The following is a 12,469-nucleotide window of genomic DNA, read 5'->3' as shown; positions in this document are numbered from 1 at the left end:
CACTGAGGCCATTGCACACACTCAAGCTTTGTGCACTGCTTAGAGAAGAACTTTCTGAATATACAGGAATGGACACAGCAGACTGCCCTCACTGACATAGTTTACTTCTAATATTTTTTTATTTCTAATGTTTCTAATATTTTTGTATATTTTTGCCACTTCCCATAATCACTTAAGAAAAATTTTTCTTAAACTTTATATAGCAGTGGAACTATGTAATTGGATTTTGAGATGACAAACCATCACCAGATTTTCATTTGCATCTCACTTTCATTGAATCCCTGAGTTGCAGCATCTTCCCTGAAGCAGAAGGATATTTACCAATGGTGTCGTTAAATCAACACTTATATTCTCAGAGTGTATCAGTTTGGTCTCTTCTTCAGCAGGTTCTAGGTTTTGTCTGCAGGCAGCTATTGGTTGTTATAAATCCTGCTATGTTGGTGTTTTGATCTACAAAATACAGTATGAACTTCTCTTTTATCCAAGTATCCCTTAAACATAGAATGGCTGTCATTCCATTTTATTTGAACATATTTTAAGTATTTGACAAGGCAGTCCCAAAGTCTCTTGTATGTCATGCAATTTGTCTTTGGCTGAAAAGATTTTCTTTGAGTTTTTTCTGGAACACAGTTATAATTATGGGCAAATATGAACAATAAATCCAAAATGCCGTAGCTTGTGTTACTGTTCATCTGACTGAATCATGCTGGCCAGCTATGAAGGTACCTACAGAGTTACACAATCACTGAATGTATAGGAGTGTAGGACACCAGAAACATGTTGACACTTGTATTTCACTTTGGCTTCTCGCCACACCTGTGAAATAAATGTGGAAGAGGCCATTAGCACCTCATTCTACAGATAGGGAAAATGAAGCCCATAGGAGGAGTCAGCCTGCCTAAGATCTTAGAGTGAATTAATAAAGGAGTTTGAACTAGGATTCAGCCTTCCTGAATTCAGCGTTCTAAATATAGTCACCTCCTGATGAAAATGCTATTTAGGTAACATTGAGGAGAGAAGAAAAGAAAAATATTTGAATGTATGCAGTGTATTGGCAATAAGGTTTAGATAATTATCAAAGGCTTATAACAAAAGTCCTGCTTCTATTCCCTTCATTGCTGTGGACACTACTAGCATCCCACAAGCCTGAGGGGAAAAGGAAGCATCATGGCTACCACAAAGTAAATGCTCATGGGGGTGGAAGTGCCAGGCCATCATGGCATAGCCAGGGCATCATGAAGAGGGGCCATTTATAATCGATATCAAGTCTGTAAGTTCAATCAATGTAGTTCATAGAAGTAGGTGTGTCATTTAAATGGAGCTTTCACTGTAAGCTGTGCTTTTAATTTGGAGTCTAGTCCAAATTAAAAGAGATTTTTTTGGGGGAAGCAATCTCCTGACAGTCATCCTGCACAAAATGCCATAGATACCTAGGCTAAAATGAGAAAGCAGGAAAGAGAGATAGAAGGATAATGCTGTGAAATATCTTATAACGTCCAGAAAGTGAGCTTTTAGGCCCACATAAGGTAAGGGGGTGTCCTCAGCTTGGCTCCTGTCCAAGCCCCACCTGCTTTGAGACCAGCTAAGTCCCATGGTTCCACTGGCTTCCAGAGATAGCTAGTTCTCCTCTAAAGGACTTCTTCACCTTTGTGTTTTCTCTCCCAGAATCCCGCCGCATCCTGCTTCCTGTGGTTCTCCATCACATTCACCTTCACCTGAGGCAACAGAAAGAGCTGCTAATCTGCTCAGGGATTCTTGGCAGCATCTTCTCCATCATCAAGACCAGCTCTCTGGTAGTGGCCCCATATTCACTCCACCCCCGAGCCACCTCTCCCCCAGTCTTGTGTTTCTTTAGCCAGAGGCAGGCTAACAAAGATCACTTTGTACACTTCTCAGTCAGAGAAGCTTTCATCAGTGACAGGAAGGTGCCCAAGTGAATGGAGGCCTGTGTGTGCCCAGCAGGCTTCTCAGCACAACATAATCTTGCTATTTTAAAAAGTTGTACTACCATAAATCCATCCAGAAGCGTAGTTATCTATTGTACCAGAAAGCCCAATCCTGTGCCATGCTCTCTTTCTATCAAAAGGTATTGATTCTGTGCTCCTGAGAGTGTTCTGAGGATGCTCAGACATGAGCACAGGGAGGCAGGCCCAGGCTGAGAGGCAGCTTGCTCATTCAGACTTTTCTGTCAGCTTCCTGGCATGGCAGCTTGATTCCGCCCATATGGCATTCCTATACCATGACAGATGAGGTCAGGATGTACAAGAGATAAATGTTGCCCACAAGAGCTCTGAGCTTTTATAGGATGGTAGAAGTGTACTTTAGGAGTCAGGTTTCAACTAGTAATGCTTTTGCGTATTTTCTTTCATCTTTATTTTTTCTTTTTCAAAGAGATCTGTGGTGAGAGGGGAGTGAGGAGGATAGGAAAAGAGGGAAGAAAAGGTGTATCATGCATGGATAGGGTAGGAATTTATTTTAATGATACTTATTTTATATATTTATGATAACAAGAAATGCACGTTTCTTATAGAAAATTTGGAAAGTACAAAGAAATAAATTAAGAGCAACACTGAGTTTTTTACTACATCATCTTATTAAGTTGAGATAAGGTTTCTAGAGAATAAAATTTCAAATGCATTTAAAATGAAGGCTGATAGCCAGATGATAAGAACATAGGAGGTTAGGCTATCCAGGTAGAGCAGAAGTGGGGCTTGAAAAGAAGAGTATGCTTGGTTTGAGTAGGATACAGGGACCCAATAGGGTACTTTGGTGTCCAGATTGAAAGTACCATCTGGTGACTGGGACCCAGCTTGGCAGAGTGACTATGATGGTCGTAGTGACCCTGTTGTTTGTTCTTTGCTCCAGGCAAGGCTTAGCAGCTCTTCTTCCCACCAAGCTTCAGAGAGGCAAGACCAGCGCATAAGGTCTACTGGTAACCCAAAGTCAGACTTGAGGGGATGGGAGGCTTATTGCTAAAGGAAGGAGAGGAATTTAAGGGAAAAATAAAGGGAAGGGAGGAATGAAGAGTAAGGAGAACATGTGAAAAATTTGAAGGAGATGGTCTGGTTGTATTTGTGGGGCTAGAGAGTTGGGTGCAATTAATGGTTTACAACTACTCAAAGAGATAACACAGATAAGAGTGTTATGATGAGTTCAACACATGAGAAAGATGACTCTTGCCCCAAGAGCTGCTCAAATTCTTTGTTTAGAATGGGGCACAGTATAATTATATTGAATGGATGAGTAGGGGGTAAATGAAGTTTTAGCTCCATGAGAGCAGCGATATGTCTTTCTTGTTCACCTCTGTATACTTAGGTTCTCAAACAGTGACTGATATATGGTAAATGGTTGATGGATGGATGGACAGATGGATATTTGGACCAGAAACAGTATAAAGAGGCTGGAGAGGTGGCAATCGGAATCTCTTTATGAGATAATTAAAATCAAGCTGCAGGATTTGAGATTGAATGTGAGAAGTCTATAAAAGGATGGCACGGACTCTTCCTAAATTCATAGCATGATACCTAGGAAGTAGCCCTTAGTGAGGAGACATGCTCCATTGTTTTTGTGAGGCTGCCCAAGAAAGGTGCACTGAGATCAGAGTTCTTCGGATGGACCAGGGGACACAAACAAGAATACTGAGGAGCTAGAAGCGGGACCCAGGCATACCTGGAGAGCAGTCGGGGCTGGCAAAGATTAAGATCACCCAAGGAGAAAACCCTGAGGGAAAAACGGTCTTCAGAAAGACTGAGATACTTCTGTGTGCATTAGCAATAGTGAAGGTGCTACCACGACACACTGTGGTGTGAATACTTACCATTTTCTCTAAGTGTTACCAGTGTTGTGCTTTCCCCTGACTTTTCTAGGGAAATCAAAGAAAAATTTAACTCAGGACCTTTGTTTCTGCCCTGTATATTGAAATTAACGTATCTGCCTGAGGTTCAGAATTGTGGATGTTAGGGTAGTGCTAGGTTAGGGTAAGACTCCAGCCACCATACCAGTCAACAGTGACAGGTGTGCCTCACCTCCTCTCAGAGCTGTTGTTCCAAGTTCCTTCATACTGCATGCTAGTGAAGCCGAGAGCTCAGTGTTGAGAACCCAGTCAGAAGACCACTCCTGACATGACTGATTTAGTAAGTACTGCCAGCTGAATGTCAGCCTGGCCTGATGCTAATGGTGTGCTCTCTCGCTGCTTGCTCCAGGAGGCAGATGTCATAGAGGAGGTAGAAATGATGGTGGAGAGCCTCCTGGACGTGCTCTTGCAGACTCTGCTCACCATCATGAGCAAATCGCACGCTCAGGAGGCGGTAAGAGGGCAGCGGTGCCCGCAGTGCACAGCCGAGATCACTGTTAGTAACTAACATTCAGGTTTTCTTGCTTTCTTTTCTAACCTGGGGCTCCTCCACGCCAACCTCCATCTCAGCATCCTGTCATCCTCCCTTCCTCCATGGTTGCCAGCATGCCACCCTTTTCCCTCCTCGAATCTGACTTGCCTCTCCACTCTGAAAACCCTAGGTTCATACTCTTAGAAGTCTACTTTAGGGCAGATTCAGAGAATGCTTCTTGTTCTGTTTTCCTGCACACTGTCTCCATTGGCTTTTGAGTCAAGTCACTTTCTATAATGTGGAATGAAGCAGAGATGTGGTAAGAGGTAAGGTGAAAAAATAGGCTATTTCTTCTAAGAACACGCTCTCCTAAATGATGTATACAACAGAATAATTTTCTCAGAACTTTCTTGTAACAAAGTAGTTGCTTTTGTCCATAGTGTTTGTATCTAAATGTCTATCACCAGGAAAAATGTGATGAGATAGGATTACACTGGCCTTACTGGATAATGATCTCCCATGATCTAATTAGAAGAGAAACAGACTGGGAAAGCCTCTCAGAAGGGGCAGAGACAGCCCCCAGAGCCCCGTCTCCTGTTTCCAGAGTGGACTTATTAGCCCTGATGTTGGAATATGATAAACAGATTGCATGGAATCTTCCAGTTGGCAGGTGGGAGATTACAATAATCTCTTTGAAGAAAACTCTATGGGAGCAAGGCAAGCTCCAGCATGCTAGGGAGAGCAGAGAGAGAAGAGAGCTGGCATGTGTTCTGGAGCATTGGGCTTGGAAAGAATGTCTGCTACCTTTGGAGCTCCTATTGAGGGCAGTCTTGCTGTAGGTAAAAATATATGCTCCCTTGTATGTCCTGGTAACCGATCCTTCTAACCAACAACAACATAGTTCTTATTGTGGGCCAGACCTTGCTTTATGCACTTTACAAATATTAACTCATTTAGCAATACTAATGAAGCAATTCATTTTATATAGATTTAATGAAGATGATAATTTATTGAGCACTTCTTTATGCACTGAACTTTTTACTTAATTGCTTTGTATACAGTAATTCATCTGATCCTCACAACAAATCTATGAATTATGGCTTATTATGCCCATTTTTTCAGATAAAACTGAAGCTCAGGTACACGTATATACTTTACATGCATATAGGTATAATAATTTCATGGCTCTAGAAAGGATTTGAGAAACTAAAAAACTGTTATCAAATTCCCCGTGAGTTTAAAAACATTTGAAAATTGTCCAAATGGAGTGATTTCCTCCATCCCTTTTGAAGAGGCAACCTTCTAAGAGGAGGCCATGCTTGACTACCCCAGGCCAAAACTTGCTGTAAGATAGTGAAAGTCTTTGGAGTCCTTAAAGCAGGGTTTTCTTCCATGTACCCCAGTTGGAACTTGAAGAAATTTTGAAAATTTATTTTTTATCCTTAAATTTTTACTTGTTGTAAAGCCCGTAGTTCATCTTCTCATAAAAGTCAGTTTTGACTCCTCTACTTTCCAGATGGTTATGTTGATTTACTATATTCCATCTGCATGTCTGGTAACCACATGTAAGCTCTGGAAAGTCCCCAAAGAGATCCTTGTAGAAGAGCTGCTCCAGCCCAACAGGATGAACAGAGAAGGTTGAGCACCCTTTTCTGAGTAGCCCCTCCAGATTTCAATACAGTGCCCTGGCAACATATAGTGACAAAGGACTGTTTAGCCAAAACTTTCCTAGCAAAAAGCAACTAGGCTATTGAAGTACTTCTTTGTTATAGGTTAAGGTTTTTCGATTAGCTCAGTGCTGCAGAGGTCTTATTAAAACTCCCAAGCCCTTCAGGCCTCCCTTAGCAGAAAAGAAAACTCATTTTCAGGGCCAGTGTCATCACTTTCCCTTTCATGATCATTGGGGCCATCTCAGACCCTTCCTTCTCTCCTTGCCCTCTATGGATTGGGGGGACACAGCCTTTGTGATTGACTGTGCTAAGTGGTTTTTTGGTTGGTCCCCAGGGCGAGTATGTGTCCTGCCTTCTCTCGCTGCTCCGCCAGATGTGTGACACCCATTACCAGCACCTCTTGGACAACTTCCAGAGCAAAGATGAACTCAAGGTAGGCAGCAAAACACTGACTTTTCACCCAGAAAAGGAGGCATGCAGCTAAGACTACCCAGGGGCTTTTCATCTGCCAGAGAGCGAGTGCAAGTGACCAGTACTGCCAAGGGTGTAGCTCTACTTTATAGCTGAAAGTGTGGCTTTCAGGACCTCAAACTGGCAATGTCCCCCATATAGCCAAACCCCAGTAACATTGGCACGTTTTCCCTGACTGATAGCAGCCCCGTTACCATGTGCCTCTGTGAGAGACTGTGGGCCTCACTGGTTGTCAGCAAACCAGTTCTCCTCTCTTTCTTATGAACTCAACAGTTGCCTTATATTTTGTCTCTGCAAATCAGGCTCCACTGTTTAATAACTATAATAATAATAATGATGTGGCAACTAGACTTTTGGTGGGGAACATGTTGTGGTCTATACAGAAGGTGAAGTATAATGATGTACACCTGAACTTTATACAATGTTATAAATCAGTGTTACCTCAATTAAAAAGATAATAATGGTGACAACTTTTCATTACAATGTATTTCTGGAAGATACCTGTAGAGAGCAAAAGTAAGCACTGCCCATCGGCTGCCAGACTCTGGATCCAAACACTGAGGGGCAGATAGTGCAGAGAAATGGGCTCATGATCCAGACGACAGGAGAGCGTTCCCAAGCTTTTTGCAGTATCCGCTGCTGACAGACTCCTGGAGCTTTTATCTGCATTAAAACATGCTACTAAGTTCATCCCTGGATAAAGGAACTACTGCAAACTTTAGGTCTGTGCTCTGCCTCCATTCAGAGCCAAGTCACTTGTTTTTCCTGGTAATTCATTACTCCGTTTTTCGTTTGTGTGATCTTTATTAATCATATTGTTTCAGTTAATAAGTATCAGCTGTCACTTTCTAGTATCTGATCCTGCCTGTCTTTCCACAGACATGGGTCTCTGCAGGTTGTTATCATTAACTCATTGCACTGAGGCCAGCCTGTCATCTCAGAGGGTGAACTTGATAGCCTTTGAAGCAAGCTGAAAGTTAGCCAGAGCCGGAGCTCACATCCAGGCCAAGTAGTACTTGAGCTGGTGTGTGGAGCCTGAAAGTCCAGTCTTGGCTGTTCAAGATCATTTTCATCCTCTGTGTTTGTTTCTTACGTACTAACTGATTCTCCATCAGAAGCTCAGGGTGGCATCATTCGCTTACTTTTTAATTAAATGTTTATTTTTATAACAACAATATATATACATAATTTTTAAAACCAAAGCATATTACAAAGCTTATAACATAAAACGGTGGTTCCGTGCCTCAACCTGAGCTATATCCAGTTGCTACTCCCCAAGATCAGCCATTTTACCATTTTTTTTTTTTTTGAGGACGATTAGCCCTGAGCTAACATCTGCTGCCAATCCTCCTCTTTTTGCTGAGGAAGACTGGCCCTGAGCTAACATCTGTGCCCATCTTCCTCTACTTTATATGTGGGACGCCTGCAACAGCATGGCTTGCCAAGCAGTGCCATGTCTGCACTCGGGATCCAAACCAGTGAACCCAGGGCCACTGAAGCGGAACGTGTGTACTTAACCGCTGTGCCTCCAGACCGGCCCCCCAAGATCAGCCATTTTAAACTCTTGTGCTGCTCTCTGAGTAGCTTCTACTGCCATTTTAAAATTTTTAATTGTTAGTTATTATCTATTTTCTTCTTCCCATGGAAGATGAGGATGTTTCTCCTGAATCGTTCATCTCTCATGCATACATGTCCTTCCTCTTGTTCTTTGAATACAGTTTGTATACATTTTTGTTTAAACTGGTAATCAACTCTTTATAAAAAACAGCTAGGTTAGTACTGTGGTGAGCCAGGAGTTGTACTATTAGACTTCCTTTCTTGTAAAACATTTTGTTTTTCTTGGAATTAATTGCCTCTTTTGTTGTTTTCTTGTTTTTTGTTTTCTTTTGGTTTTCAAATCTGGCTAGGATTTCCTACTCCTTCTATCATTTCTGTAATAGACCTCTTCTTCCAACTTTCCTCATGGTCAAATCTGTCAGATACTGTTAGGTCACTTTTTTTTCCTGGAGACTTGCCCTGTTTTTATTTGTTTCAGTCTCAGTCTTTCATGTTAGAGACTTTTCTCCTATATGCAGAGACTCCTGGATGTCAGTCTTTGTCTAAAAGTGAGGTACTTTGGTGCTTTATGTGTGTGTCTCTAGCAGGCTTCCCTGTAGATGACCAAAGAGGATCTGGTCATTCGGTCAGAGCATCCTCTAATTCCTATGTCTGTTGGCCTGTTCTCTTGGTTTTGTCTATTTCCCTAGATAGGAATCCTTTACCCCTCCCAGGGATGGAGTAGCCTGCCAGTATTTTGGGAACCAAATAGCAACAAGGGCTGGCAGTCTTCCAGATAAGCAGGTCAACCTTCTCTCAATGCCTGTTTTCGTTTTGACATCTCAGCCCTCAGCTGTTGCTGAATCCTTGAGAACAGATCCTCAGGGATCAGCTATTCCAGAGAGCAGCCCTCAGTCTTCTGACAGCATGGGGAAAGGCTCTCCACCTACTGATGTGAGATGACTGAGGGGATCTTGGGGAGACTGTAAACCAATCTTCCTGTTTTTAGCCCTCATACCCCAGTCTCACAGAGGTGTCTGGTGATGCCTACAGCTTCTGAGATTCTTGCTTCCTGGTGCTGTCACCTCCAAATGCTCTTAGCTATTGGTTTTCTTAAGTATCTAAGTTACCAAAAAAACTTTCAAAATTTATTGATCTCTTTTGATTACTGTGATGACCTCATTTGATTACTGTATTCTCCTCTCCTCTTTTCTTTGTCTCTGTGGACCTATGTATTTCTGTTGCTTGACTGTCATTTTAGAGGATTTAAGGAGAAGCAGAGATGAGGGAACATGTTCAATCTACCACATTGGATATGGAGTTCTGTACATGTTTTCTTTTATTATGACAGCATTATTGAAATATAATTTGCATACCATAAAATTCATACTTTTAAACTGTATAATTCAGTGTCTCTTTGATTATATCCATCTTAAAAGACTTATCACAAGTGACAAGATCAAGTTAACAATTTAAAACTTCCCACAAAGAAAAGCCCAAGACAAAATGGCTTAGTTGGTGAATTCTGTCGAATTTTTAAAGAACTAGTACTGATCCTTTACAAATTCTTTCAAAAAGCAGAAGGGGAGGAACATTTTATGAGGTTAGTTTTACCCTGATACAAAAACCAGACAAAGATATCACAAGAAAAGCAAACTACAGACTAATATCCCTTATGAATATAAATGCAAAAATCTTCAACAAAATACTAACAAACTGAATCCAGCAACATGTTAAAAGATGTATACACTGTGATCAGGTTGGATTTATCCCAGAAATGCAAGGTTGGTTTGACAGATAACAATAAATCAATGCAATACATCATTAAGTAGAATAAAAGACAAAAACATAATCACCCTAATACATGTAGAAAAGGCTTTTTTTTGCTGAGGAAGATTTGCCCTAAGCTAACAGCTGTGCCAGTCTTCCTCTGTTTTTTAATATGTGGGCCGCTAGCACAGCATGGCTGCTAATGGAGCTATGTAGGTCCATGCCCAGGAACCGAACCCAGGCCACTGAAGCAGAGCACCCTGAACTTAACCGCTGGGCCACCAGGGCTGGCCCAAAAAGGAATTTTTTAAAAATCCACCAACCTTTTGTGATAAAACCATTCAATAAACTAGAAACAGAAGGGAACTTCTTCAAACTGATAAAAGGTATCTGTGGAAAACCCACAGCCAGCATCATACTTAATAACAAAAGTCTGAATGCTTTCACCTTAAGATCAGAAACAAGAGAAAGAGGTCCTCTCTAGACAATTATATTCATTGTATTGGAGGATCTAGCCGGGGCAATTAGGCATGAAGAAGAAATAAAAGGCATTTAGATTGGAAATGAAGAAGTGAAACTATCTCTATCCTCAGATGATATTATTTTGTATACAGAAAATCCTAAGGCATTCGCAAAAACACTATCAGGAGTAATGAACAAGTTCAGCAAGGTTGCAGGATACGTGATCACTGTACAAAAATTAATTATATTTCTTTACACTAGCAATAAACAATCCAAAAATGAAATTAAGAAAACAGTTCCATTTACAATAGCAACAAAATGAATAAAATAATTAGGGAAAGAAACTAAAGAATACCTGAGTAAATGGAAACACATTGCTCATTGATTGGAATACTTAATTTTTTTTTTGAGGAAGATTAGCCCTGAGCTAACACCTACCACCAGTCTGCCAATCTTCCTCTTTTATGCTGAGGAAGATCATCCCTGAGCTAACATCTATGCCCATCCTCCTCTATTTTATATGTGGGACACCTGCCAAAGCATAGCTTGATAAGCAGTGCGTAGGTCCACACTCAGATTCTGAACCAGTGAAGCCCAGGCCACCAAAGCAGAACACATGAACTTTACCACTGCACCCTGGGCCAGCCCCTGGAATACTTAATATTTTTAAGATGACATTACTTCACAGAGTGATCTACAGATTTCATGTAAGACCTATCAAAGTTCCAGCTGCCTTTTTGCAGAGACTGACGATCTGACCCATAATTCATATGGATATGTCAGGGACTCAAAATAGCCAAACAATCTTGAAAAAGAAAACAAAATTGGAGGAATCACACTTTCCAGTTTCAAAACTTAGAACAAACAGTAACTGAGACTGGTACTGGCATAAAGATAGATATATAAATCAATGGAGTTAATTGAGAGTCCAGAAATAAACCTTTATGTTTATATTTGATTGATTTTCAATAGTGGTATCAAGACAATTCAATGAGGAAAGAACAGTTTTTTAAAAAAATGGTGCTGGGACTACTTGATATTTACATGCAAAAGAATGAAATTGTATCCCTTCCTCACACCATGTACAAAATTAACTCAAAAGGGATCATAGACATAAGTGTAAGAGCTAAATTATAAACCTATTCAAAGAAAACAGGAGACTATCTTTATGTTCTTGGGTTAAGCAGCGGTTTCTTAGATATGACACCAAAAGCGTAAGCAACAAAGGAAAAAATAGATGTTAGACTTCTATTCAAAACTTCAAAATTCAAAACTTTTGTGTTTCAAAGGACACCAACAAGAAAGTGAAAGACAACCCACAAAAGGGAAGGAAATATTGGCAAATCATATGTCTAATAAAGAATTTGTGTCCAAAATATATAAAGAACTCTTACAATTCAACAATAAAAAAGCAAAAACCCAATTTAAAAATGAGCAAAGTATTCTAATAGACATTTCCCCAAAGAAGATATATAGCTAGCCAATACACACATGAAAAGATTTTTAACATTATTAGTCATTGGGGAAATGTAAATCACGGTAAAATACCATTTCACATTTGAAGTGGATATAATCAAAAAGACAAATACTGGTATTAAATCTAGTTTAAACATTTGGTAAAATTCACTGATGAAGCCGTCTAGTCCTGTACATTTCTTTGTCTGAGCTTTTCAATTATTAATTTGATCTCTTCATTTGTGATAAGTATATTCAGATTTTCCTTTTCTTCTTAAATGAATTTTAGTAGTTTGTATGTTTCTAAGAATTTGACCATTTCATCCAGATTATATAATTTATTGGCATACATTTGTTCATAGTGGTCCCTTATAATCCTTTTTAGTTCTGGAACATTGGTAATGCTGTCCCTTCTTTTATCCCTAATTTTAGTAGTTTGAGTTGTCTCTCTCCCTCTTTTTTTTTTCTTGGTCAGTTTAGCTAAAAGTTTGTCAATTTCGTTGATCTTTTCAAAGAACCAACTTTTGGTTTACTTTTTTTCTGTTTTTCTATTCTCTATTTCGTTTATTTCTGCCCTAATTTTTATTATCCCCTTCCTTCTGCTCGCTTTAGGTTTAGTTTGCTCTTCTTTTTCTAGATTCTTAAGGTGTAAGGTAGGTTATTGATTGGCAATCTTTCGTTTTAACATAGGCACTTAACTGCTATAGCTTTAGCTTCATCCCTTAAGTTTTATTTGATGTGTTTCCATTTTTGTTCATCTCAAAGTATTTCCTAATTTCC

At 40.1% G+C, this 12,469-nt stretch overlaps 1 protein-coding gene across 1 annotated transcript in view; it reads left to right on the top strand.

Moving 5' to 3' along the window:
* DOCK3 (dedicator of cytokinesis 3) overlaps positions 1–12,469 on the top strand; it is a 441,430-nt gene that overhangs the window by 369,293 nt on the left and 59,668 nt on the right. The window contains exons 25-27 of the mRNA XM_046674809.1: positions 1,666–1,793; positions 4,203–4,307; positions 6,330–6,428. Of these exons, the coding sequence (XP_046530765.1) occupies positions 1,666–1,793; positions 4,203–4,307; positions 6,330–6,428 (332 nt within the window). The remainder of the gene's footprint in view (positions 1–1,665; positions 1,794–4,202; positions 4,308–6,329; positions 6,429–12,469) is intronic.

This window comes from Equus quagga, chromosome 1 (assembly GCF_021613505.1).
Source record: "Equus quagga isolate Etosha38 chromosome 1, UCLA_HA_Equagga_1.0, whole genome shotgun sequence".
NCBI classification, from domain to species: Eukaryota; Metazoa; Chordata; class Mammalia; order Perissodactyla; family Equidae; genus Equus; species Equus quagga.
The sequence above is the reverse complement of the archived record's forward strand: the minus strand, read 5'-3'. Positions and strand labels throughout refer to the sequence as shown.